Raw genomic sequence first — 27,574 nt, forward strand, 5'->3', positions numbered from 1 at the left:
TCTTTGTGGGTTTTATTGTATAAAAATTGCCAATTTCAGGAACAGGTTCTTCATCTACCTGAAAGTAAAAATTGACAGGATGGTGCCCTGGCTCTTGTTGGGGTCAGGGATTTTAGCTTTGACTATTGGCATCATTGCCTACGACATCGCTGATAAACCACACTGCAACAACCGCAATTCCACCGAACAAGGAAATTTTGGGAAAGCAAATATCAAAATGGATAAACATTTCTTCCCTTCTTTTTTTCTCAGTGGATTTGGATATGCTGCTTCATTCATGGCAGTCATCTTCTCTGCTGTTTTCCTTCTCTTCTCCCTCTGGACACACAAACGCAAGATGCAGAAAAACTCCATGAAGGATCTCAGCATGGATGCCCACATCAGAGCCATGAAATCTATTCTTTCCTTCTTAGTGATGTACAGCATCAACTTTGTATGTTTGGTCTTAAATATGGTTTATGTCACAAAGAAGAGAAGCCATATGTCATTTCTCATTTTAGTATTTCAGTACACTTTTCCAGGAGTTCATTCCCTTATTCTGATTTTCAGCAATCCCAAATTAGAAATGACACTGCTAAAGATTCTTCCCGTAGAAAGATTTGTGAAGCACAAGGTTTGCATGAGTTAGGAATTGTAATAAAATCTGGAGCCCATTCAAAAATGGTAATATTTTATTATAGAAAACAAGTAGTTTAATCTCTAATGCAATGCTCCAAGCACTGTAGATGATAGAAATGTTCTTATCACTGAGATTAATAATATATATTCAAATACCACTAAGTAAATTAATGTGACTTATATTATGTATCTTCAAGTATAATTTCATTTAGGTAATTCTTTGAGTTTAATTATTGTCAATAACTTATAATTATTATAATCTATTATAATTATGCTAATTTATAATAATTTATTTAGTCTTGGTACAGGGCCTGGATGCAAAAGGACAATAACAATACTGCCAACCTGCCTCAAATGCTCTGGCATTTTCTGATTGAAACAACTGAAATTAACTGCAGGTTTTATGTCTATCTTGGTATTCCTTTCTTTCTGCTGTGGCCCTGTGCTCTGTGATATCTTATGGGCTGTATCAGTGTCTGGCAGTGGCTGGTAGCTGTGTGTGAACACGCTGAGCCCTGGCACCCCCCAGAGGTGTCACTGATGCACAAAGAGCGAGGCAGGAACGGCCCCAGGGAGCTCAGGGGCTGCAGAGCCCCCTTCCCTCTCCAGCCCTGTGTGTCCTCTCTGCCTGCAAGGACAGCATTCCCTGCTCTGTGTCACTGCTCTCCTGGCCTGCTCTGACCTGCTGATGACATTGCCTTTTCCCACTGCACTCTGGCTCAGTGAAACACCCAGGTTTGGTTCTGGAGCAGGGGAACAGATGAAATGGGAGTGGAGGAGACAACTCACTATGAACTGACTGCACCTCTATTTTCCTTCCCCCTGTGTGGCTGCTGGGGAGGAGGTGGAGGAGCTGAGGATGAAGGAGTGAGTTTGACCCTGAGATGAAAGGGTGGTGGAGGCATCAGGTTCTGGTTTGTGTTTGTTTCTCTTTGTACTACTGTACTTTCAATAGGTAAATAAATTAAATCAATTTTCTGCATGTCAAGTCTGTTTTGTCTGCGACAGTAACTGCTGAGTGATTTCACCATCTTTTATCTCAATCCATCAGCTTCTTCATTCTATTTCCTACTACCTGTTTATGGGTGACAGTGAAGGAGCAGCTGGGTGGGGGACTGTCTGCTTCCTAAGCTCAACCCTTCACACCAGGTGAAACATGCAGATCAGAGCAAACCTGAACTGGTCACTTCTGTCACCAGCTCAGGTGATTAAGCATCTCTTCTGGACACCAATCCCCAGTGAAAGGTCTTGACAGGAACAACCACACCTCCCTTCTTCCCCTGCTGCTGCTCATGTACTTTATCCTTTAATATAAGGATAGGGTTGACAATCCCAACCACTTTCACAAAAAAGCCCCAGAAGATCCATCTTATTCCTTATATCCAGTGCGACATCATCCCTCACAACCTCACATGCCACAAGACTCTGCAGGAAAATTCAGCACCTTGCATGTGCTACCACACAAAACACCACAGCCCCAGCAAACCACACTGGTGTCCCTCCTTCCATCCCCATGAAACCGCTGAGAATGTGACACCCAGCTCAGAATCCCTGTCCTGTGCACCAACCCCACTCAGCTGGCACTGGAGGGGACAGGGTGTTCATCAGCACAGCCACCCTGCACAGCCCATGGGGACAGCATCTGCCCGGCCTGGAGAAGCTGTCAGAAGTCAATGAGAGCAGCTGCCCAGTGCTGGCACGTATGGAAAACTGCCCTGGGTCACATTCCAAATTTTTTGACTGAGAAGTGAAAGTGTTAAAGATGCTTTTGCTGTGGAAAGTGTTGATGAGCAGAAGCAGAGCTGGGGACCAGCTGCACAGCATTCCTATTTGCAGAGATATAAAAATGGCTGGGGGCAATGCTAACAAAAGGCAGTTCTCCAATACCCTTGGCAGTCACTGCTGTCTGAAAGCAGCAAGAAGGGAGCACATTTACCCTTTTGCTGGGCCAGGAATGGAAGATTCAGGCTGTTGGTCCCATGTATCCAGTGAAAACTCAACAGTAACATCTCAGTTTCATCCAGGAGAAGCAACTACGTCCCACTTCCAAGAAAAGAGACAGGCATTACCAGAGTAATGAGCAAGTCCATGTAGAGCCTCCTGGTTGACTCAGTGACAAGCAAAGAAGCAAAGGCCACACACCTCAGCAGAGCAAGCAGAACCATGGTCCAAGATCCTATTGTGAATCAGGTAGGATCAAGACTACTTTTTTTCCCTGACAATATGGTTAACTGCTGCCATCACAGTAATTTTAAACATCGCAGTGATATAGAGTATTGGTATATTTAAACATATTCTTCAGTTGTTTTTATTTTTGAGATCAGATACATAGAGAAGCTGAAGCAATCCTAGTTCTTAAGGAGATTGTTTACAGTATATCCCTAAGGATGCACTCTTGTAGCCAACTACTTCCTCCATTCACCCAAATAAGACCCTGCAGAACCACCTGAGGTCTGCCAGTGCCTTTGCTCTGCATTGCAAGGACTTGGAGGCACCAAACAGGCAGGGCACACTACCGCTTCCCCTTTTTTTCCCCATTTTTCTTTTGAATAGAGGCCGTGCGCTTCTCCCAAAAACATGGTGGATTTTTCTTAAGCTCTTCTTTCTTGAGTTCCCAGTCTTCATCTCTCTGGTCTAAAGGGATTTTTCTCAGCGCCGCTTTCCTGCGGTAGTTCCTGCTCTCCACCTCTGCTCTGGGAGAGAAACCAAGAGTGAACACAGCAGACGCTTATCTCTGGTCCCAGGGTCCCATCCACAGGGTCAGGAGCTGTGTCTCAGTCTGGTCAAAACCCTGCTGCCACCAGCACTTGAGAAAACACTGCAGTGTGTCCAGCACGGTGCAGCCCCAACCTCCCTTCTCAGTGACCCCCCTGGGCCCCAGCACGGCCTGGATCCAGAGATAGACATTCCAAGTGTAAATCTTGCCCAAGAGAAGGCAAACCCTTTCCTCCTCCTGCAGGGCTCTGATTTTGTAGGCACTCAGGATTCAGGAACCTCTGTCAGAAACACCATCCAATATCAGGAAAAATCCTTTTTATCTGTAATAGAGCATTTCTGTCATGAGTGCAATGCAGTTCTAGCTGAGAGCACAGAGCAAATCCAGAAGCCCCACACTGATGGATCTCATCACATGGGCTTTCTATATCACAGAATCACAGAATAGTTTGGGTTGGAAGTGACCTTTAGACATTATCTTATTCCATACCTCCCTGCAATAGACAGGGACACCTTCCCCTAGAACAGGTTGCTCAAAGCCCCACCCAGCTTGTCCTTAAACACTTCCAGGGATGGGGCAGCCACAGCTTCTCTGGGCAACCTGCGCCAGGGCCCCACCACCCTCACAGTCAAGAATTTATTCCTAATATAGCTAATCCTTCCTACCTAGGCCATTCCCCCTTCTCCATACCCTTGTCCAAAGTCCCTCTCCAGCTGTCTTGTAGGCTCTCTTCAGCTACTGAAAGGTGCTCTAAGGTCTCCACAGAGCCTGTGTTTGAGAGTGATGGTTGATGCCCCATAGCTGTTGGTGTTTAAGAGGCATTTGGAAAATGCCCTTCATAAGATGCTTTAACTTCTGGTCAGTCCTGAAGTGGTCAGGCCATAGGACTAGCATAGCTCCCTTCTAACTGAACTACCCTATTGTTTTCTATTAAGTATCTGCTCCCAAGGGCAAGAAATCTCTTTCTATGGACTTTAAATATAAACATATTTGTTTATTTATTTACACATGAGTATGTATCTGCCCTGGTCTTAGATAGCAGACCCTTTGGTACAGTTTCAACAGCTGTCACTTTGGAGAGAAACTGGCAGGAGACATGAGTTGAGGGTCTCTGTGCCATTCTTGGCAGCTCTTATAGCATCCAGAGTAAAGCCCTTCTCATGCAAACCAAATCTGATGCAAAATATGCATTTGCTATTCAGAAGCAGCTGTTTTGAAAGCAGCTGTTTCCTAAATTTTGCATGTTCATGCAAACCTCAGTGAGTGGTACTGATACTTGGCAGTGGAATTTTCCTAATATTTGCATGTTAATAATATTTCCGTGTAAATACATGTAATATTTCCATGTGAATACAGTCCTCCACACACTTCAGTGGCCCAGCCCAGGCAGGCAGGTAGTTTATGCAGCTGGAAACACCTGGGGACTGACAAACAATATGCAAGGGTCATAGTGGTGCTAGAGGGGGCTGAATTTGGACTCAGGAAAGATTTGCTTATAGACCTGTGTAGATATGCACATCAGCCCTGCATTTGGTGCAGACCATCAGATGGTTTTAAAAGTTGCCTTTTTCTCTTTTTTTGCATGACAGGCAAATATCCAGAACATACAGGGCTGCTGTGTAACAAAATGCTCCTCATATTTATGTCCCACACACTGCTGAGTAGAGGGCACTGCACTGTGCAGCATTTTGTGCAAGCATGCTCTTAACTCTCTGTCTGCAGCACAAACGGTACTGCCCTGTTCCCTTTGGCTTTGCCTGAACCTGGACATCACCTCTGGGAACTTCTGCACATCTGAAGGAGCAGACAGTAATCAAAATTACACTACAAGTGACAACCATTCCTCCTAGTTTACTCCAAGTTTGCTGATGTGAGGCAGTGAGGCCAGTGTTTGAGGGTGAAAGTATCCACTGTGGTCATAAATTATCGTGGCTGGGCATAAAAATATTCCTGAGTCTCAGTGATAAGCTCTTGGCTGCCCACAGGCTGGGTTATGGCTGTGAGGTGATTGTGCAGGCTTTGTGTGTCTTATAAAATGTTCTAGACTGGGCATTTGAAGCATCTTCCTAGTCATTAGATCTCCCAGCCACACTGAGCCATGCAACTGTGGGGTGACTCAGGCCAGCCTGTGGTTCTGAAAGACAAGTTTTCCACCCTAAATCAATCATTCACCTCAGAAAGCCCTTTATCAACTGACCTGAGTCACCACTGGCTGTTGCTAAGGTGTCTCAGACCAGCCTGTCAATCATTCTCCCAGGCACCTCTGCCTACCACAGGCATTGCCCTTTGGCATCACCCAGGCAATTCCCCTACCCCTGCTGTCAGCTCACTCCCATGGCTCTGGAGCACATCCAAGGCACAGCAAATGCTACAGACTTGGCAGAAATTACCGATGAGATTAGTGCAAAAACAACAGCATTGAATAGGCAAGGAATTGCTGTAAGTTATTCATCCAGGGGCAGAAGTCTGCAGACTTTCACCCTCTAGGTTAGACAATACTTACCTGTTCTGGTATAGAATCTAAGTATACCAAGAGTTGATAACAGTATAAAGAGAATCTCCACTGGAAGACAGTGCCCCATTCTCAAAGATCTGGCACACCTGAGCCTTACTACCTAGACACTGGCTAGGTAGTAAAAAAATCTAATTTGCAAAGCTTCATTATCATCTGCTGTTTGCCTAAATGCCTTTAAACTGAAGGTCTGAGGGTAAGAAGGGCTGACACATCTGTGTGGAAGGAAAGTGGTGAGTAGTGAGGGATTACAGCATGTCAGATCCAAACCCAGGACTTTCTAAGGTGGTCTGGATGCCCCATTCTGGCAGTGTTCAGCTCCATCACATTGAATGGGGCTTTGAGCAACCTGGTCTAGTGGAAGGGGTCCCTGTCCATGGCAGGGGGCTGGAATGAGATGAGCTTTAAGGTCCCTTCCAACCATTCTATAATACTGTGTTGGGTGAGCAGGTAAAATGCAAAGCTACCATAATAACTCTGGTCTTGGAAACCAGAGCTTGTGGCTGCCCTGTTAAGTTTCTGGGTTCTGTACAGGGGGATTTTGTGCAGTTTGGTTGTCTTTTCCTATGGAAGGACTCTGATGCTGTGTGAAGATAAAAGGTGGGCATGGGGCATTTCAGCAGGAACCAATAAGCTGTAGGAGTACAGCAGAAGGACAGCAGTACCTACAGAAGGGTTTATATGGATCAATGAAAAGTGGCATTTGTAAGGCACTGGCCACCTCAGACATTTGGCCAGTCACTGTGCCTGATTTTGAACTTTCAGCTTGTGTGCTGCACTGGCAAGCTGGAGATTTTGAGTTGAATAAATGTCTATTAAAAAAAATATGGGATGTACATGGTACTAAAGCAGTCTTGAGAATGTGGAAGTGTGTCCTGGGGTACAAGTTGTGCCAGTAAATGATGATGGTGAGACTGTAGTCACAGAAAAACACAGAGAGAAAACACTTTTGGGAGCTCTCAGCACTCCAGGGTCTGGCACATGCAGGTTTCACAGGCAGTGTATTTAAATTCCAAATTGTGTTGAGACTGTGGCTTACACTGAACTAGGTGGATGGCCTCTGGTGATATGTCCCACTCCTTTAGAGAGATACAGGATGGGACACAGCTCAAACCTCTGCAATAAAGCATCCTGATCCTGGGAAACACCTTTGCAAGGATGAAAATACCCATGAGCCGAGCCAACAGCTGAAAAACAGGAATGGCAATTTGGAACCATTAAAAAGCATATTTTTTACAACATGTGCTGCCACAGTGCTAACTGTAAGCAATGAAGACAACATGGATGTTCCCAAAATTTGGAAGTAATATATGGCCATCTTATTAAGTGGTTTAATTTTCAATGAATATGTAAAAAATAGGATGGCTTTTTTTTCTTTACTATAAGAAAAGCCAAATGATACACATATCAATATATATACACACATACACAACTGCTGAGGGATGCTCCTAAACAACTCCACCCATGTATTTGCTATTCACTACTGTAAGGGGTTAACACTTGTCAGCTGCTGCTGTCATTTCTGTTGCTTAATAACGGCTCTGCAACATCCTTACAAAAACAATGATGTCATGAAGTGGTAACGATTTTGAAAACATACCAATGGAAACCGCAGGAGGCAGGGGAATAAAAGAATGAGTTCTCACGGCTTCCCCGTGACAGGCCCGTGTTTGCTCATCCACTACAGCTTGTGTGTCAGGGCTTTAGCAGGCTTTGGGTGGGAAGATAGGTAACTCACTGTGTTTGCTCTGGTCCCCTGAGGAGCGGTAAGGTTAATTTTCACTGCAGACACAGCAGGACCTGCCACCACTACTCACCTTTCCAAGAATTTGGAGCACTCCCGGTGTCCGTAGATCTCCGCGAACCTCCGGGGAGTGTCTCCGAAGAGGTCGGCGGCATCCATAGCAGCGTGCAGGGAGTGCAGGGTGCGGAGCACCCGCAGCTTCCCCGCCTCGGCAGCGAAGTGAGCCGCGGTCCAGCCCACATCGCTCCGCAGGCAGTGCCGGGCACCGTGATCCACCAGGAGCCTGACCAGGTCCGAGCGCCCTGGCGCAGCAAAACCAGGAGAGAAGATGCTTTAGAATCTATACCTTCAGGACGCAGAAGGCGGTCACACACAGCTGGTCATAATTCCCTCAGACACGGATTGCACCCACCTGACTATTTGGTTTTTCATATAAATGATACTGAATAGGAAATGCTGATTATTTTCTCCCAAAGCAGACTCTTTCCTGAAGAAATTTACAACAAAAACAACAGCCAAATTGTAAGGCTTTCTAATTTCTGAACAGCACATCTCAATTAGTCATTGACCAATTGGATATTTCATTGCTTCATTTTGGTTTTTAGTTCAATTGCAAAATAAAATTTAAACACTGACAACAGGAAAAGAACAGCTTTACTAAAACAAAGTTTTTTATGGATAGCAAGTAGAGAAACTACTTATTTTTCATTCACCTTCACATTGTTATAACTAGTGGAATTGCTTAAAGGAGCAAAAAAATTATTTCTACACCACTTCACACTGCCTTGACTGAGCTAGACTATTCCAAATCACATCTAGGCTCTGTCAACTTCTCACCATCATTTCTGTTAAGTAGCTCAGTCCCCTTTGCTGATATATAAATGCCTAATAATCCATCAGGACAAAAGAAAAACATGGTCGTAAGTGTAAAACAGGAAATCACACACCTGATTTCTGAGCAAAGACCGATGCAATTACATTAGATCCCAACAAACAGTGTAGCACAGAGGAGTAGAGTTCCAGTTTCCCATTTTATACTATGTACAATTATATATTATACATTGTTGTATCATCTTTTTTTTTTTTGGCTGCAAAGGGATATTTGACTTTACCAGACACTTCTGAAGGTCCCAAATGGGAGCTGCAAACAGCTCTGGTCGTGCATTGTTCATTCAAGCAGGTGGGATATAAAGGGAGAGCAATGTAAAACACAGTTATTATTTTGTTCTATTTGCTTTGATAAATACCTGGTGTAAATAGAGTGGATTTAATTTCCTGCTCTTTCCCACAGATTTATTTAAGAGAAATAAACTCAAGGAGTCATCTCTTAGAAAAGTAATGGGAGGAAAAAGCAGCCATTCCCTACATGTTAATTGCAAATTATTGTGTGGTGGAAGAAAAAAAGCTAAAAATCACTTCACCAGCAGTCCCATAAACTATTCTGTAGGCAAAATTCCCATTTAAATGGATATTTAACCTTTTTTTGCTCATTAGGGACAAAATTACCAGATACAGGCTGAGATTTTGCCAGCCTAGACATAATTACAGGTGATCAGCATCACCTTTTATGATGTCCATTCACAGGTAACAGAGCTGGGGGTGCCCTTACCTTTGGCAGCAGCCCAGTGCAGGGGGGTCCTGTCATGCCAGTCAGCATCCTTATGGTTTGGGTCACAGCGCCCTGCCTCCAAAATCTTTTTCACCAGGTCATAGTCACCCACAGCCACAGCTTCATGGAGCTCTGTCATGTTGCACTCTGCAGGAAGGTGCAGCTGTAATAGGTCAAGCAGCACCTGGATTAAAAATGAGTCAGGCACTGTGAGAAACCAAGATTTGTCAAAAAAACCCCCAACAAAACAATAAACAAAACAAAACCCAAAACAAACAAACAAACAAACAAAACACAAAAAAACCCAAACCAAAATACTGAGGCGGGGGGCGAAATTATCTTCCAGTGATCACAGACTGATGGTGACTTTTGGCCTATAGACACAGAAATCTGCAGGAAAGTGCAGTCCTTTGTTTAAAGGTATCGTAGTTAAAGCCACATTGAACATTTGCCATGGGTTTGTTGTGCTCACTAACCATGGGAACTGGCTCCTCCCTTGACAGTGCTGCAGGTCTCTTACTGGTAGCATTTTATTGCCATGACAAAAATATCTCTGCAAGCATCCTCTGATGTTCTTTGGTGAAAATTCTAAAAAGGGATAATAATAATTAAGCTTATAAAAAAAAAAAAAAAAAAGAGATGGTAGGGCAAGGAGGAATGGTCTTAAACGAAGATTCATAGCGTGTTTCATACCTGGGTGGTTTGACTGTGTAGGTAAGATCCAAAAGAAAGACCCATACTTGTCTTATACTGAGTTTGACTCCTGCACATCTGGGAAAATCTGGACATATTAAAAAGAAAATTAAATTCTGGAGCTCCTAGTGGGCCAAAGAAGTATCATGGGATTTGGTGTCTGTTACTGTAACCACCACCTGTGTGCTGCTTCCTTCTCCTCATTTTCTCTCATTGACCTTGAATAACCTGTTCTTTTAGATTAAAAAGAGATCTTCTCACTTGTTCTGCAACACCTTTCAACAGCATCAAATCTATCCTGAAAATGTCAAACTTTAATGCATCCAGCCCATCACTGAAATGAGGGGTGGACAAAGGCACAGGAAAAAAGAGATCTTGGACCTTTTCATATAACTTTCTTATTCTTTTTCAGCTTCAGCGCATACCCACACACATACACCCAAAGAGAAAGGAAGCTGCTGATCCCAAGGCAGGAGTTCAGCAGCTCTCCAAGGGCACAGTCCATAGGGGCAACTTCATAAGCAATTTAAGCCAAGACAAATTCTACCTCCCCTCCTTCTCTGCTGCCTCTCTTTGCTAGCCTTGACACACATACGGGCATTTCACAGCTGTTGATATCTCACAAAATTAATCTTTTATTACTGATGCTGTTTTCCAGGTGAATTCCCTGAACTCAGCGTTACTGAGGGGGCAAACACCAGGGCTAAAAGGGGGCTGAGCGCAGATCTGCCTCACAAGTAAAGATGTGTGCTAAATCCACCTTCAGCCACCCCAGATGTTGTACCCGAAAGTGGAATCCGTCTCCCTAGACTGCGGTTATCCCCTTCTCATAAGCACAGAGGAAAAGATTTGTATTTTTACAGCACAACCTTGAGCCAAAGCGCCGTCCTCCGCTGCTCGCCCGGCCACAGGCATTGCAGCCCCTGCACGGGGTGTTGCAACCCATCCGGGGGAGTTTTCTCCTGGGGTTCCTGCCTCTTGAGCCAGCCGCAGCCGGGAGATCCATTACTCACACACGAGGAGCCCACACATGACCCTGTCCCTGCCATACCGGGGCACGGCCCAGCACCTCGGCGGCCGCGGGCTCCGCTGGGACGCGCAGGCTTTGTTGGCCATGGCTCCATGCCAGAAACTCGCTTTCCAGGCCCAGGGACGATTTCTCCCAGAAAGATTGTCTCAGCTGGAAACTAAGGCAAAGTTTGGTCCCTCCCCTTCGGGGAGAGCCCGGCAGTCGCTGTGCCTGCGACAGAGGCGGCCTCCTGTGGGAGCAGCCGCTGCTCGCCCGGCTCCGGAGGGCCGCGGGTGGCCAGAGGGGACCTCCTGCTGCTCTGGACAGCGGGACGGGAGCAGAGGGCAGCCAGGACACCGCACAACAGGTACGTGAAGCCCTGCAAAAGGCAAAAGAAGGGTCCGGGCGGAGCACGGGCAGGAGCAATGGTGACGTGAGGGGGATTTTAAGGAGCTGAGAGGTTTCTGCGCAGCACCTCACGCGGCTTCGCTGCTCCCACTCGCTGCTCGAGCCCTCGAGGGATCGCGCTCCTCGGCTTGCTTGCTTCCCCTTATCCGGCCTCAAATCCCCGTGCGTCCTGCGGAAGGGTGGGATTCACTCCGGATAAACTGAGGGGGGTAACAGGAGACATGTCCCTTCGCCGTACGTGTGTAGACAGCATTCAGGAAAATATACCCCACCTCCCGACACGGCTGTGTCCAGCCTGGGGATGGGAAACAGCAGTCCCGGGCTGCAGCACGGAAAGCTCCGACTAGATGGAAGGGGAAAATACGATTCACAGCGAGGGTGATTAAACTCTGCTTCAGGTGTCCAGCACTGAGACATGCAGGCTTGAGGCAGCCCCATGTGTGCCCTGCTTTGAGCAGGTGTTTGGACTAGGTGACTTTCAGCGGTCCTTCCCCACCTAAATTCTTCTGGAAGGCTGAGAGGGACAAAGAGGAGGAGGTTTGAGTGCTCTGCCAGCACGACATTCACCTCCTCCAAACCCAGCATCCCAAAACATGCACAGGACCCTGTGTCCCCGCTGCTGCTGGAGTTGGTGGGGAGAGAAGGTGGTTTTACGATGTGGCTTCCCTGGTGTGTTTTAAGCCCAAGCTCAGGTACAAGGGACAAGTCGAGGACTGCCATGTCAGCCACACGGACCCAGGGACAGACTGCCTGTACTTTATCCTGTGACACAACAATCCCAACCTCTCCAGGTGGTGGCTCCTCTGGGTAGGGATCGGGGCTGGTGGTGCTGTCTGGGCTTGTACTCACCAACTCCACTGACGTGTTCATCACAGCAGCCCAGGAACTGTGGTGACTTACTGCTGGGGACACATGGGATCAAACTGTGGTGACACCCTGCTGGGGACACATGGGATCAAACTGTGGTGACACCCTGCTGGGGACACATGGGATCAAACTGTGGTGACACCCTGCTGGGGACACATGGGATCAAACTGTGGTGACACCCTGCTGGGGACACATGGGAGCCCCCAACAGCAGCTCCAGGAGGAAGGGGACACGCTCAGATCTCCATCTGTCATAAATGGGTGGCCTCCCCTTTCTCTGCCTGCTGGGAGCAAAAGACTTCACCTCTTCAAAATCAGCTGATATGTGGGAGGAAGGGGCTGTTGTGCTTTGCAGAGAAGTGAGAGGGGATAGCTCCCCGCAGGCAGGTTTCCCACTACAAAGTCCTGTTGCAGGCCCAAACCAGCAAGCAGTGGGTCAGAAAAGATGCATCACTGCCTAAAATGGTGTATTTAAAATCAGGGACAAGAGCTGGGGCTCTCAGGTAAACACTGACAATAACTCTTAGGATAATAATCCCTCAGACCCAGTGAATACTGAAATGTTTTGGCTTCTGGGGTAGGGACTAAGGTGAGCCCATGCCCTGGTGATGAGAAATGGCTCTTTGGTTCAATCTGCAGGGTCAGATCTGTCAGGGGATGTATTTAAAACATTATTCAGAGTTCAAAAAGGGGGTGGGCAGGGACACTTCAATCTGCTATGGGGTTTCTTACTGGGGAGTGCTGCAGAGATGAGCATGGGGAAGTGCCCTTCAGCAAGGCTAGGAGGCCCTGGCCTAGTCCAGGATGTAGGACCATCACCCAAAAACTTGGGAATTGCCCAATTCCACCTTTGCTTCTCTCAGCCTCCCTTTCCCATCTTGAGAAGGGGGATGTACCCCCCTGTCAGTTATTGACTGAGGTCAGCACTGAACCACACCAAGATGTTGAATGGAATCAGCCTTTAAAGCATGCACCATGCTTGTTTACTTGGGAAAGAAATGGAGCTTAGAACAGTGAAAAAACACACATTTGCATTTCAGTGACAGCCTCAGCCTTTTACACACTGCAGCACAAAAGGCATCAGTGTGAAGGACTTTCTTTCAGCTCCCCCACATTCCTCAGCCTCAGCTTCTCTGCTTTGGCAGTCTTCAAACAAAGGGAAAGTCAAGGTCAGGAGAAAAAAAAAAAAAAAAGAAAAAATAGAAAGGAAAAAAGAGAAACACCTCCCCCACCCCCCCCCATAAACCTAAAAACAGGCTCTGGTAAAACCTCCTTTCCTGCTGGCCACTGTCCAAGTAAGACCTCCTGCTTGGAAACTGCTCCCTGTTTACCAATGTCTTTTGCACTTCCCAGACCCCGCTGCAACCCTGTTCTCCCTTTCTGGAGAAGCTGGTACCCCTGCACCCCCCATCTCCTGGGACAGGCAGATATGGAGGTGGCAGTGATCAAGTTTTGTCAGTCATGGAGAGAGTTTTCCCCATCACTAGCACCATCATCCCCTGTCCTGCAGCAGCAGCTTCCCACAAGACTCATGGAGGTGTTGGGGAATCTGAGGAATGTCAAGCCTCCTTCAGAAGGTACAGGGAAGAAGCACAGTGACACCCAGGAGCCCATCCTGTTAACCTCACATGCATAAATTCTCCTGCTGCAAGTCCCCAGAGCACTGCAGGGGAGTTTGAACGACCTGGCCCAAAAAAGGGCAATGTTGGATCGTATCCTCATGCCAGTTCACACGGGCCCATGGAAGCTGTGCCAATTTATACTGACATTGTATCAGCCTTAGAATTTAACAAAAGCCTCCATGTTTATCCTAGTGTTGGGAAAGGCTGTCCCAGCAACTTCCTGCGCCTTTTCAATCCCCGGCTCTGTAATTGCTGCGGGAACCACCCAGCAAGGGCCACAGCATGTCAGCTCTGGAAAACAAAACCAAACCCAGGAACTAAAGACAAAACCACCATGGAACATGAGGGAGCCATCATTTCCCTGGTTGTAATCACCAGCAGGAATGTGGCTATGCTGCTGGAACTTATATTTTATCTGTCGTGCTTGAAGCAGACCCAGCTCTGGTCAGGGGTGTGCCAGGGCTCCAGCTGCTAAAAACTGAGGAGCAGGATACTCATCTCAGGTCTCAGTTACTGTACAACCAGCACACTTAAGAAATTCCAGACTTAAACACACAGCCCCATTTCTCAGAGAACATAAGAATTTGATTTCCAGTGGAGGAGAGCAGGGGTGATGGGTGCTGTTATACCATATATTTATAGGGAAATCAATTCTCACTGCTCAACTTAATAGCCTACAGGGTCATTTCTCTTCTGCTACAGATGCTGAAGGTGCACAGATGAATGATAAAAAGTTGGTTTACTACAAAAGGAATGGGCTGATGATGTAAATTGCAAAGGTTGACAGGCTGGAGGTTTGATATTTCCTTTTCTTCGGTTCCTGCATGGGCTGGACACACTGGGCAAAGCAGGAGTTCAGCATCTCAGTAATAAAATGGCCTGCACAGTCACTGTGCTGTTACTTAAATTCCCCCAAAAGAGTAAAGCACAGCAAAAGCACTGTTTTTACCTGCACCTGAATAAGGCACCTTCTAAATTTTGTAAGAAATAATGGCATTGTTCTAGAGGGAAGCTGAGAAGGTGTTTAAAAGTCAGGCTTTAGGTGTAAAGCTTATTTCAATTGGCATTTCTTACCATCAGCAAGGTGCCCACTCTTAAGAGAAAGGTTAAGATGTTGCTGAGGTTATGATTACTGAAATGAATTCAATGACAAACAGCAGAAGTAGGCAAAGGGTTAATCCACCCGCTTAGTGTCCTTTTCTTAGTATCTATTATTGCTTTAATAATTGTTCTGCTTAATACAGCTGGCTTATGAGATTGGGAAGAAATGTAAACATTCTGTTTGCCTTATAAAAACCTGACATAGTATTTGGTGACACACTGTGGTCATGCAATACCTCCAAAACATATCTCATGTGAACACCTTTTCTGTTCAAAAAAGCCACACTAAGGCATCCAAATCCAGAGCTCTGACAGTAGCCGCACTCCAGCTCTTTGGGTTTGGGTTGGACAGTCACAACTCTGCTTCTAAACCTACTGCTAAATCCTTTCATAGCCCTGGGTAAGGGAAAGAGCATTCTTTTATCATAAATATGTCAGTACTAGCCTTCAAGGTAGTAAAATAAAACCAGACTTACATAAGTTACATAAGAATTTAAATTTAAAAAAAGTTCTGAAAGGTGGCAAACAGGCTTTACTGGAACATTTCAAAATCAAAATAAACTCAGAAAAACTATATTATAAAGCAGTTCATACATTTCTTCACCGACTAAAAAACCCCAACAGTTTTATTTTTGTTTTTTTGGTTTTTTTATCAAAAGGGAACAAAGTTCCCAACAGCCCCTGGCTAATGTGCTAAATGCAAAAGTTCCCCCAAACCTGCAGTTATAGTTAGATCAGCTTTTTGCTCCAACACGTCCCCAGTTAGATCCTGTTCTGTAAATGATGCCTAATGGTCATCTGGAACCCCACACAGCAAAGACACTGAACTCAAAGCATCAAACTTCCCTTTACAACTTCACATGACAACAAAGTTCTTGTTTTGTTTTTTTTTTTTTAATTCCATTTTTGGCTAAAACTTTTAACAGTTCCAGAAACACAGTATTTGGCCTTCTTGTTTACTGCTGATCCCCCAAAAGCATTTCCTCCTTGTTCCTTGATATCAAGGGAAAATCCTTCCAGAATTAACTCCGATACCTGTGCATTCAACAGGTGAAGGAGGTGAACCAGGAAAACCTCTTGGAAAAAGAGCAGTGAAGCTGCTAAACTGAGTCTTAAAACAGCAACTTGGCTTGGCTTAAAACCCCTTCCAGCAGCTGTTATTAAACTGCCAAGCACTTAAGCCTGACTGAAATCCTCTGTGATTGGGCAGAGACTTTTCCAAGCACCTTTGCTTTGTGGGATTTAAGGATGACGGAGCTGGGTGTATGTCCTGGGGTGACTTTATGATGCTGGTATCCCCATTCATCTGTTTAGCCCAGAAATAAGTTCTGCACTTTAATACTAGATCCGAGACCGAAGAGGGGGAGAAGGAAAATTTTCCCTAAACCAGGACAGCATGCCAGGATGATGATGAAGTTGGGCACATCTGGGATGGTGATGGAGCTGAGCTGCTGGGCTGACAGTTAAGCTGGGAATGCCCGGGATGATGATGATGATGATGGAGCTGCGCCAGTGGATGTATTCTTGAAGCAGTGGTTGTGTAAAGGATGTTTCTTTCCATGGATGAATGGAACCATTAGCTGGGAAAGGGAGCCAGGAGCAGGTCAATACGATACTAGAAGCGCACGGTTTCCTTCTGGCTCCCTTTGCAGATGTGTGAATATCCCCTGGTGGCACGGCCGTGGTTTTATCGGTGTGAGGCAGGGCGGCAGGGCAGCCCTACGCGGCCAGGTCGAAGTCGTCGCGCTCCTGGTTGTAGTCGAGCACCTTCTGCCGCAGCCTCGAGGCGTCCACCCAGGTGATGAAGTCCTCGACGTTGCGGGGCACGAGGAGCGCAGGGTCCGTCACCACCTCGGGCCCCACGCGGACGTGCCCCTGCTCCACGAAGGTGACGGCGTGGCGCAGGTTCTGCGCCATGCGCAGCTTCACCAGCAGGCAGGGCAGGCGCCGGCGGCAGAAGGCGGTGGCCGAGAGGCTCTCGCACACGGCCAGCGACTGCCGGTTGTTCACCAGCCCCAGCCCGTGCAGCTTCTCCAGCAGCGCGGCGGCGCAGCGGGCGCGGAAGGCGGCGCTGGCCGGGCCCAGGTCACGGAGCCGCCGGGCCAAGGCGCGCACGGCGCGGGCCAGAGCCTTGTACTGCACGTAGTCCTCCCGCCGGCCCACCCGGTAGCGCCGCAGGGCCCGCACCTCCGCCAAGTTCCCGCCCGACGCCTCCCAGTTCACCAGGTCCAGCCGCCGCAGCAGCTTCTGCTCGTGGTACTTCAGTTTCCGCACCATCTTCGCGGGACCGGGATCCGCCGCGCCGCCGTCCGAGAGGCGCCTTTCCGGGGCGGAGCGGCCGCCGGCCCCGCGGCTTTTCCGGGGAGGAGCCGCCGTGACATCTCACAGGCAGCCCCGCCCCGGGGCAGCTCGGCCGGGCGGCGGGGTACCGGGAGAGGGATGGCCCCGTGTCTCCTTCCACAAGGAGAAAGCGTCAGATAGAGCCTAGCCCGGGATGCGGCTGCTTCCCCCCGCGCTCTGCGCATCGCCGGGGCCAGCCTGGAGCGGAGGGGTCACCCCAGGTACGGCCACACCGCCCCGACACCCGCTCCGGCACGGGCAGCCCGACCTTGTCTCGCTAGGGGCCGAACCTGGGATTCTTCATTCCTCTTGGAAAAACGGCAGCGGCGTTGTGTTTCTCCGTGACATCCCACTTCCCCTGATGCACAGGCCGGTTTTCCTTCAGCAGCAGAATTCTCCCTCTGTGCGGTTCGTAGCACCGCAAATCTCCCGAGTGCCGGCGCGGCCTCGCCAGCCAAAGGTTTCATCCCACTTTTCTGTAAGTGCACAGTGCTGTCTGCTCCTTGGGATTCAGGATACAACAAGGAAAATCCCCGGTAGAACAGGTCAGGTTGACAATTCGGGATTTTTTTGTTTCTCACGAGCAGATTTCCGTATTGGCACAGTCTTGATTTTCCTAATTTTGGATTTTCAGTGTGCTGGGTTTCAGTGTGGGTGATCTGGTCACAAAAGCCATGGTGGTCTCTTGATTTGCTTTGTGTTTTTCCCCAGGTTCGTCAGTGAAGGCACCAATGGAAATGTGGAGCACCAGCAGCACTGAGAAGTTTTACAGGATCCCTGAAGGAAAGGGACCACACTCGGTTGGATGTACAGACCTGATGACAGAAAATGCAGTTGAGGTAAGGCTCTCAATGCTTTCTCCTTTGGATTTAAGCCACAAAAGTTGTTAGTGAAACAACTGGCTGCAGTTTTATGGATAAATCAACCAGAAGGTCTTGCCTGTGGGCTCTGTGCTGACCCTCACAGCTGAGCTTTCTATCCTCTCCATCCTGGTATAGGATGTGTACTGGGCATTTACCAGATGAATGTAACCTGCAAGCCTTTCCCATGGCCAATTCCTCCCTCTTCCTAATATCCAAGAGAAACTGTGCAGAGATACTGGGTCCTCCTGGGGGGAGAGACCCTCCAGGGGGTTCTTTCCACCCACCCCACTGCTCCTTCCTGCACTGGACTCCTGAGGACACTCCACAGGCAATCTCTGTGACTGGCTGTTCTCATAATAAAGATCCCTGCAGGGTTGGGAGATGAGCCTATGCAGTGTTTCAGCTACAGGGTAAAAGATGAGATGTCTTTTTGAGATTTTATCTCACTGAAGATGAACAGGATGTCAATTTTGCAACAGGTTAGCACAATGAGAAGACACAATAATAAGTAACCAGACAAATAATGGGCTTGCTTGTGTGTTTCCATTTCAAATCCTCTTGCCTTTGAATACACCTGACTTTACACTGTGGTCTTACTCCTCAGAGTAGCCAGGTTTAGTGGAACTTGTGACCAGTTTGTAATGGTTCATATGTTTTCCTTTACTGAGCTTACTCTATATCAGCACAGAAGAGCCATGAGTTTCTCTTTGCAGTCAGCCCATGTGGGTTTTTTTACATCAGCATTATGAACAATTGCAGTTCTCTCAGGCATAAACAATGAACCTCTTCCCCTTTCTGATAATCAGTTAGTCATTGGGGAGGTTCACTGGGACTATTCTGAGATCAAGTTAATATCACTACCAATGTGGATGAAAGTTCTTCCATAATGTTCTCTGTGTCAAAGGTTGATTTAAGTTTGATAAGTGAATAGAAGTAAGCTCCATTAAATAAACTTCTGGTAAACTGATAAATTAGTGTTCAAGAAATTAGGCTTTATTTCAAAGCTCATGTTTATTTTGGCCTGATTGTAACTTGCTAAACTGAAAGTACAGCTGGAGAAAGACAGTGAATTTCAATGGGGTGTTGCAAATTCCCTTGCAAACCAGGAAATAAGAATGCAAATTACACACAGTTAATCTGCTGGGAAGTCTGTTTTGCGGTGTGCATTGGTATACTGCTGCTGTCTGTGAAGGAAAAAGACTGACAAGAGGGTATGGAAGGTCCCTGTGAGTGGAAGGCTTGGGTGCTTTCCTGGGATACCTGGAGTGCAGACAGTAAGAGATCTGAACTGGTGGTAAGAAAAAGAGGCAGATGAAACACAGGCTAACAAAGTTGCGTTTAGAAAGATGGATCATGAGAGAATTGTGAACATCTTGATGAGGAAGAGCAATGTTTTGTTCTCCCTTGCTGTGCAGCTGCCCAGGAGCTTTGCTGACAGCCTCTGCTCAGTTTAGGCAGGAACACTACAACCATGTTAGAGAGCCTTATCTTCTCCAGGCTGAACAGCCCCAGCTCTCCCAACCTGTCATGCTTGGAGAGGTGCTCCAGCTCTCAGGTCATCTTCAGTCATCCCTTTAACAGTCAGCCAAAAAACTTTGCAAAATGCACCATCCAATGCAAAACCATTCCCAGTGAAAAAGATGGAAGAAAAAGTCCAGCAAGATGCTGGATTGAGCAAATAGGTAGTGAGTGTTTGTAATAATTAACTTAATTAAATGAAGCATTTCTAATAAGCCCTAGGCTAACCTAGAGAAGGTGATGTGTATCTCATGCTACTTTAAATTCATTGTAGGCACAGGAAGATTGTGACAGGATTGCCATCAAAGCCTGTATATGATCATAATTTTCTCATGAGATTCTCGTAATTCTCTTGAGCTGCATTCTTGCAACTGAAACCTTTTCTATAAATGTTTTAATCTTCCATTTTCTCTGAAATATATAAATAAATAGCAATATTCCTTTTTTTTTTTTTTTAAATTTTTCCTAATCCCAGGGAAGCTTTTTGCGCCTGTATTATCCAGCATATGATGCCACAGATATCGAAGAGGCACGATGGATTCCAGACAAAGAATACTACCAGGGACTTTCTGACTTCCTTAATATGTACCGGGTTGTAGGAGAACGGCTTTTCCATTACTATGTTGGTAAGATTCATTCTGGTTTTATTTCTTGCCTGTCGCTGTCTCCATGCTCCATGAGCAGGGTGTTATTTCTGCAGGGCTGAAAAAGACTTTTTAGCAAAGAAGTGTGTTTTTGTGGGATGGGTTTGTGTAGTGAGACTGCTGAATGTGACCCCAGCTCTGAGGCAGTCCCTGACTGCTGTGGATAGGAGTGTCTGGGCAGTTTGCTCTAGGTAAGCTGCACTTGTGTGTTGCAATTTAAATCCCACAAGGAAATGTGCAAAGATATGAAAGTTCAGAGAGATCCTAAGGTCTGAATATCAGCACGACCTGGATGCCTATGAAGGTTTAAGAGATATGTAGACCTTGTGCCAGAATGTGAATGGGAGAAGAAGACAAGTATCTTCTGCCAAATAGAAAGTATTTTCAGAATCAGATCCATATTTGCCTTCTATTTAAAGATGAGTCTTGGTACCTTATCTTTAGGTGATTGCTCTGATATCAGTGGTCACTATTATTGGGATCTCTCCCATGGGAACAAATGCTTTCTCTCATTTCAGTAATAATGATGTACACTTCCATTTTTATTTAGGTTCAGTGACCTGTCCTGCAAAGTCAAATGCTGCTTTTAAGCCAGGAGAAAAATACCCACTTCTTGTTTTTTCCCATGGACTTGGAGCTTTTCGGTAATTTTGCAGTTTGTTAACAAACTGTTGTCTATGGAGACTGCAGTTTCCAAGGGTGGTTCTGAACAGATTTTCAGTAGTGGGGTGAGATCCTGGTGGAACTGAAACAGATTTGAAGAACAGGATGCCATGTGTTATTATGTCTCCACTGAAAAAACAGCAGGGTTGGTGTATGGTTGGTCATAGAATAATAATAGAACAACCTGGGTTGAAAGGGGCCCTTAAAGACCATCTCTGCTCTGAGCAGGGACACCTTCTACTAGACCAGGTTGCTCAGAGCTCCATTTATGTTTTCCCTTTGTATGATGGATGTAAAGATATTTACCAGCCCATAAGGATGTTGTGAAGATTAGCTGGTTGATTTTTGGACAGATCTTTGAAGATGCAAAGTTCTGTGTGTGCTAATTATTAAAAATCAGTGGCATTTTCCTTTCTGAATAGACAATAAAACACTACCAAGGTTTTGTGAACAGGCTTTGGTGCCTGGCATAAAGTCTTGCTCTGCTGGATAGCAAATTCAAATAGAAGAAATATTGAGTGCGGACTAGTGCATACCTAGTGTGGGCAGCATTTAAAGAGCAATGGAATTGAAAGAATGACATCTCACCAGAGTGTGTTTTTTATTGCAGGACAATCTATTCTGCTATTTGCATAGAGATGGCATCTCAGGGCTTTATAGTGGCTGCTGTGGAGCACAGGTGAGTGTGCTGCACATTTTGGAGTTCTGATGGAAAGCAACTTTCTCACATTGAACAGAATGTTATTTATTCTAAAGAAGAACTTCTGGATTTTTTTAAAAAAGAAAAACTAACATTTCTTTTTCAGCCCTGCCCACACTGCCTATAGTTCAACTCTTCTCCAAACAAAGGGAATTTTGTTTGGATAAGCCCTAGAATGAAAAGTCATAGGTAAATGACAAAGGGTAGATAGTATTTGTCATTCTTCACATACGCTATTTGTCTCTTACTGTTAGAATATAAAGTAGGTGAAGAATATGGAGGAGGTGAGAGTTTTGGTGGGGTTGTTGCATTATTTAGAAAGTCTGTGTACACTGGTTTGCAGCAGCACTGATTGATAGCTGGATCTCTTCAGATGAGTGAAATCTAAAACTTGTGCTGACTTCATCTCAAACCAAATGGAATGCATACCCAGAAATAACCTCCTCTTGGTATTACAGAGATGAATCTGCTTCAGCCACGTATTATTGTAAAAAAAGGTCAGTTTCTGAGTCACCTGAAGAGTCTACACCTAACATGGAGAAAGAGTGGATCTACTACAGGAAACTGAAAACTGGAGAGGAGGAGCGTTGCTTGCGCCATAAGCAGGTGCCTGGGCTGGCTCTGTGCTCTGGGAAGTGTGGCAGGAGTGTTGTGTTTAGGCCTAGCAGAGTCTCCCTTCAGCCAGGGGAGCAGTCTTCTGCCATGGCTCAGGGAGATATAAAAATGGATCAAGTCCTGTGTCCCTGAAGGTGGAACAGTCAACAACAGCTTTCTTCAAGCATAAACTGCACCCTCAACAAAGCTTTTTCTTGAAGTTGTGCTCTTGAGCTGAGTCATCTGTTTCTCTTCTGGTTCCACTCAACTTTCTGTTTCTTCTCTGTCTCTTTTACTGTCCAGCCCAGCCTAAAAGTGACACAGAGTTGAGCTCATTTGTTTGTGTGGCCTTAGGCTTGCATTAGCTTTCATTTACTGTTCCATAGCATGATGAATCATGGCTGCTCTGAGTGGGATGTTTGCTTTATAGTCTTTACCACACTTGAAGGTGTTTTTTATTATTTATTATAAGCAGTATCCAAGCTGGATGTAATGTGGCCATACTGACAAGCTCTTCCAAGCATACACTTGGCCTTTAAAATATGGGAGTGGTTTTTCCAGCTAATGAAAACTCAGCCAAGGAGGTGTTTCTCTTTATCTCCCCGAGCCACACACACAATAGTACAAGAGTTGTTTCCTGTATGAGTACAATGCCCTCCTCCTGAGTGTCAATGTGTAATGTCTGAGCTCAGAAATAACCTCCAGAAGCTGTTGTCTGCAAATTTCACAAGTGGAGAAGTCAGGAGATTGGGATTTATTTGAAATTCAGTGATGCACAGACATCTTGTTGGTGCCTACACTGTGGTTGATCTCTACTGTTCCTTGGCTCTTCTTGAAGCTTTTCTTTTACTGACATACCAGTTAAAAACTGTTCTTATATGGAACAATGAAAACCTTTTTTGCAACAACTTCACTACAGTTTTCAAGGATGAGTATATATAAAAAATGGGATGGGCTTCACTGTTTCTTAGTTTGGTTTATCCAGTATAAAGACTGTTTCAAGGCTATTATATGATGGGGCAAGTGATAGAAGGACATTTACTCATCCAGGTGAGCCTGAGAAGCATCTGTGAGTCAGCCTTCCTTGGAGGTGTGTGTAACTTAAGCCTTTGCACATCCCAACAATCCCTTTCCTTAAGCAGTAACAGGACAAAGGAGTTGAAGGCCTTTGGTGCATGTTACAGGGATAAATTCCTCAGTGTGCAGAGGTTCTACACAAGAGCTTCAGCTCTTTACCAAAAAACAACTTTGTTGTTCATCAGATGAATCCATTCTGCAGTTAGAATAGTTGTTACTGTATCAAACACTTAGGGGGAGGAAATAATCAGAATAAGTCCTGTGTTGAAGGGGCTCTCAAGCCTGGCAGTTGTCTGATGATTCCACTGCTCTGCCCCAACCTCTCTTTCTCCCCAGGTGCAGCAAAGAGCACAGGAGTGTATCAAAGCTCTCAATCTCATTCTTAAAATAAATTCAGGAGAGGAAGTAACAAATGTACTACATTCAGACTTTGACTGGAACAGCCTAAAGGTGAGTGGAAGGTGCCACCAGTATTTTGTTAATCACCTAATAATGCTTCTGGTTTCCCCCTTCCATTTCTAAACTGGTTTGTGTAACATATTCTGAATACAACTCTGTAGATCTATGAAAATCTTCTCAGGTCATCCAAAGCTGGATAGAGAGTAATGGAGCTGAAATGACGCTCTTCTTACTTCAGTAGGATCTAATTCCTGAAAAAAAAAATTCCTTTTAAAAGTAAGTTTGGGAAAGAAAGTCTCTTACAGCACCTGGATTTTTTTGACAGGATTCTGTTGATACTAGCAGAATAGCTGTGATGGGACACTCTTTTGGTGGTGCTACAGTTATTGAAAGTCTCAGCAAAGAAATAAGATTCAGGTAAGTATGCAAAACAAGGCTAGAGACATTTGGCACTTAAGAGGTCTGGAGCAGGGCACTTTCCCTAGGATCCCCCAACTACTAATTAGCTCCTGAAGAAGAGTGTTGTTTGGCATGTCTTGTTTTCTCCAGCCATGCTTCTTCCAAGTGTGGGGATGTGGTGGAACATAACAGCTGCATCTTACTAAATCATGATACTGTGGGACCCTGCAGTCCAGCTGCACCTGGCAGTGGAGACCAGCATATGGCAAGAACGGACTAATTCTCTTCCCCCAGAGTAGAGATAATTCTGGAACAAAATTATTTACCTGTTCAGTATCAGAGAGATTTTTCTCTTACCCGTATCTCTTGCAACTTAAAGCATGCCCAGAACTTCCAAGCTTTCTGCTTCTGTGCCAATATCCAGATGTTTTTGGCAGGTGTGGCATTGCCCTCGATGTATGGATGCTTCCTGTAGGTGATGACATTTACCAAAACAGCGTCCAGCAACCACTGCTTTTTATCAACTCTGAAAAGTTCCAGTGGGCTGAGAACATCTTAAAGATTAAGAAGCTCATCTCCAATGACGCAAACAAGAAAATGATCACTATCAAGTAAGTGTTTAGGAGCCATCATTTCCATCTGTGGTTGAAGCTCTTGTTGGAGCTGTGCAGTTACAGGTAACTGCAGACAGACAGTCCTGAGAGCACAAGGCTGAGAAGGAACTGTGGGAGCTGGGGATCTTTAGTCTGGAGAAAAGGAGGCTCAGGGGGACTGCCTCACTCTACAGCTCCCTGACAGGAGGGTGGAACCAGGTAGGGGTTCAGGCTCTTCTCCCAGGGAACAAGAAGAAATGGTCTCAAGGCACACCAGGGGCAGTTCAGATTGGATATTAGGAAATACATCTTCATTTCAATAGTTGTTAGGCATTGGACCAGGCTGCTCAGGGAAGCTGGGGAGTCACCATCCCTGGAGCTGTTTAAAAGACATGTAGATGTGGCACTGAGGGATGTGGTTTAAAGGTGGAATGGCAGTGCTGGGTTAATGGTTGGATTTAATAATCTTAGAGGTATTTCCAGCCTAAATGACACTATGATTGTCTCTCCTCATAGCCCAGGTTTTCACTGCATGTTTAAATTAAGCATTCATCCCCTACATGAGGGACAGAGACTTCTCAAAGCAGCCAGGAACTCCAAATCTAAGACTCTCCAAAGTGTGAATTCCTGCCCTTGGGTACAAGCTTTGTGCTGAGCCTTGTGCATCACCTGTATTTGAACACTTAAACAGCCTTCTGGGGCAGTTCTGCAGCCAGGGGAGGGATGACTCTATCCTGCACCACTAAGCAGGGAGACAGCTTGATTTTGATGCTTTGCTAAGCCAGCTGTTCATTGCTGTTGCATTACAGTGACTTACAGTGAGCATGTACAAACCTTCCTCCCTTCTGCGGTTAGGGCAGAATTTCCTGCTCATCTTGCATGCTTGCATGCTTTTGAGATTAATCTGATTTATCTTCTCCTAAAACAACAAAAGACGTGACTGAAGTCTGTGCCTCTTTAAATGAGGCAATTTAATGTAGTCTTACAAGCCTGGTGATCATTTTTCCCTTGTAGGGGGTCAGTCCATCAGAGCTTTCCTGATTTCACCTTTGTGAGCGGGGGAATCATTGCAAGATTTTTCAAATTGAAAGGAGAAATAGATCCAAATGAAGCTATTGATATCAGCAATCATGCTTCATTAGCCTTCCTACAGAAACATCTGAGTAAGTATCTGTTTACAGCAAAGTATGAGGTTGACTAATACTTAATTCCTGTGAAGCTTTTTATATAATCATTGTTTAAAACAAGATCAAAATAAGTGTGTCAGTGGAAAAAATAAGTCAGACTTCTTCCAGAGATTTGTCAGTTACTTTTGTAATCTTAGCAACTCAGAGGAAAATCACTGACATTTTGTTCTGGTACAAAAAAATCTGGAGTGTCATTTTTTCCTCCTTAAAACATTTTTCCTTCCCTACTTTGCCAAGTTGATTTCATTACTCAGTGTAGTTTTACAAAAAGCTGTTTACTTAACTCATAGCCACTTGGGTTTTCTTTCCCTCATCTTATAGGTCTTAAGAAGGATTTTGATCAGTGGGATTCTCTTGTGGATGGCATAGGACCCAATGTTATTCCTGGAACCAATATTGACACATCTGCAGCTGAACCTGAATAAGGAATATAAAGAAGTACTGAAAATGCCATGGACATCAGGACACTAATATTGGTCAGACATGTGGTGGCATTAAACACCTACAAATCTTTTGAAGTGTGGAACCAAAAGAAGAGACAAGGCATTAAGCTACATAATCATAAAAACAGAAGTTTCTGTTCAAATGAGTTAGGGGGATGCTCTGAAATACTGCAACAGGGTAACTTCCACTTTGTAGGCAGCTTGAGGGAAAGCACTTGGTAATAATTTAAATGCTCTTTCTGGTTTTGACTTGAATCAAGTTTGCAGAGAGACAGATTGACCTTCAAGGAATTCAGCTACAAGTTGGTTTACCAGGCTGTATGTCAGTTTGCATCCAGAAAGCCTATACTGCAAAGTAAGGGAAAAGAAACAAAAAAAACCCCAAACCACCACTTGTCTGTTTAGATACTAAGTATTTCAGCTGTGCTCTGACAAACACTTGGGAGTCAGAGATGCTTGTGGAGGGTGGTCTTCAAAACTGTGTCTTATTTTAATAAGTCACAGTAAAAGCTACAGGAAAGAGTTCAGCTGACAGCAGAGAAAGTCCAGATGCAGGACTCCCCACAGGAGCTTAATCCACTTAAATGTAAGATATATTTAGTGCCATACATAGAGGATGATGTTTATATTACAAAAGCTTTTCAATGGGTCACTCTTGTAGCAACTCCAATTGCCTTTGGGAAAAGCTCCAGCAGCTCCTCTGTGTTTCCACAATCACAGTCAGACTGCAGGGGAAACAGATGTGGCACCTCTACTGCTCCCTTTACATGGTCCTGTTACCACTGCTTCAGCTCCTGAGGTGTCTCCAGGTGGTAAACACTCTCCAGACACTCAGCTTTCTCCAGATACTCACAATGGTATCTAGGTGACACAGGTGGCTCCCACTGACAGATATAGCAGTGGTAGGACCTGGGCAAGGACTGTCATCAGCCACCTGGGTGGCCTTCTTAAGGCTCTCCTTTTTGGATCAGAACTGCCTGAAGCTGCCCCATGGAAGGGTGTCTTCTAAATTCTGTTCACTTCAAAATCAGGTTACAAACAAAATCACTGAAGCAAACAAATTAAGAAATTAACAATGTAATTAAGTATTTTACATAATCTGTGATCTTAAAATGAGATTGCAATAACACCTAGACCTATCTTTCAGAATTTATTAAATTCTCCCCAGCCTAGTGCTGTGTATTGTCTCTATTAAGCAAATAAACACGTTTGACTTACTGAGTCAGCATTAACACATGAAATCTACTGTGAGATTC

The 27,574-nt window shown here is 45.4% G+C and overlaps 4 protein-coding genes across 8 annotated transcripts; 2 read left to right on the forward strand and 2 right to left on the reverse strand.

Moving 5' to 3' along the window:
- Positions 1–4: 4 nt before the first annotated feature.
- On the forward strand, positions 5–642 carry LOC107201304 (taste receptor type 2 member 40-like; the record flags this gene model as incomplete). The annotated part of the gene is made up of 1 exon (XM_033512944.1): positions 5–642. A coding segment is annotated over one exon (624 nt), but the record flags the coding sequence as incomplete, so codon positions are not given.
- A 2,258-nt stretch (positions 643–2,900) lies between these two features.
- On the reverse strand, positions 2,901–10,919 carry ANKRD66 (ankyrin repeat domain 66). 3 transcript variants are annotated; one of them, XR_001520261.2, is made up of 7 exons: positions 10,762–10,844; positions 9,893–9,980; positions 9,676–9,787; positions 9,200–9,383; positions 7,664–7,892; positions 6,886–7,033; positions 3,233–3,311 (listed from the first exon to the last, which is right to left on the reverse strand). XR_001520261.2 is itself a non-coding variant. In XM_019005970.2 (6 exons), the coding sequence occupies exons 3-6, from the start codon at positions 9,676–9,678 to the stop codon at positions 3,131–3,133; spliced, it is 597 nt and encodes a 198-aa protein (XP_018861515.1). In that variant the 5' UTR covers positions 9,679–9,787; positions 9,893–9,980; positions 10,762–10,919; the 3' UTR covers positions 2,901–3,130. The 3 variants fall into 3 exon arrangements, 2 of the variants coding, with proteins under 2 accessions (XP_018861515.1, XP_015476540.1); XM_019005970.2 differs by lacking the exon at positions 6,886–7,033 and having other exon boundaries at positions 2,901–3,311; positions 10,762–10,919; XM_015621054.2 differs by lacking the exons at positions 6,886–7,033; positions 9,676–9,787; positions 9,893–9,980; positions 10,762–10,844 and adding an exon at positions 9,510–9,646 and having other exon boundaries at positions 2,901–3,311.
- PLA2G7 (phospholipase A2 group VII) lies at positions 10,908–27,559 on the forward strand. 3 transcript variants are annotated; one of them, XM_015621049.2, is made up of 11 exons: positions 10,908–11,268; positions 17,950–18,077; positions 20,095–20,245; positions 20,814–20,907; positions 21,537–21,605; positions 22,085–22,232; positions 23,634–23,747; positions 24,022–24,113; positions 24,533–24,706; positions 25,703–25,851; positions 26,197–27,559. In XM_015621049.2, the coding sequence occupies exons 1-11, from the start codon at positions 10,923–10,925 to the stop codon at positions 26,298–26,300; spliced, it is 1,569 nt and encodes a 522-aa protein (XP_015476535.1). In that variant the 5' UTR covers positions 10,908–10,922; the 3' UTR covers positions 26,301–27,559. The 3 variants fall into 3 exon arrangements, with proteins under 3 accessions (XP_015476535.1, XP_015476537.1, XP_015476534.2); XM_015621051.3 differs by lacking the exon at positions 10,908–11,268 and adding an exon at positions 17,297–17,459 and having other exon boundaries at positions 26,197–27,554; XM_015621048.3 differs by lacking the exon at positions 10,908–11,268 and adding an exon at positions 17,466–17,783.
- On the reverse strand, positions 15,534–17,223 carry IMP3 (IMP U3 small nucleolar ribonucleoprotein 3). The gene has a single exon (XM_015621058.3). The coding sequence runs from the start codon at positions 17,173–17,175 to the stop codon at positions 16,618–16,620; it is 558 nt and encodes a 185-aa protein (XP_015476544.1). The 5' UTR covers positions 17,176–17,223; the 3' UTR covers positions 15,534–16,617.
- Positions 27,560–27,574: the final 15 nt, after the last annotated feature.

This window comes from Parus major, chromosome 3 (genome assembly GCF_001522545.3).
Source record: "Parus major isolate Abel chromosome 3, Parus_major1.1, whole genome shotgun sequence".
In the NCBI taxonomy this organism is placed as follows: Eukaryota; Metazoa; Chordata; class Aves; order Passeriformes; family Paridae; genus Parus; species Parus major.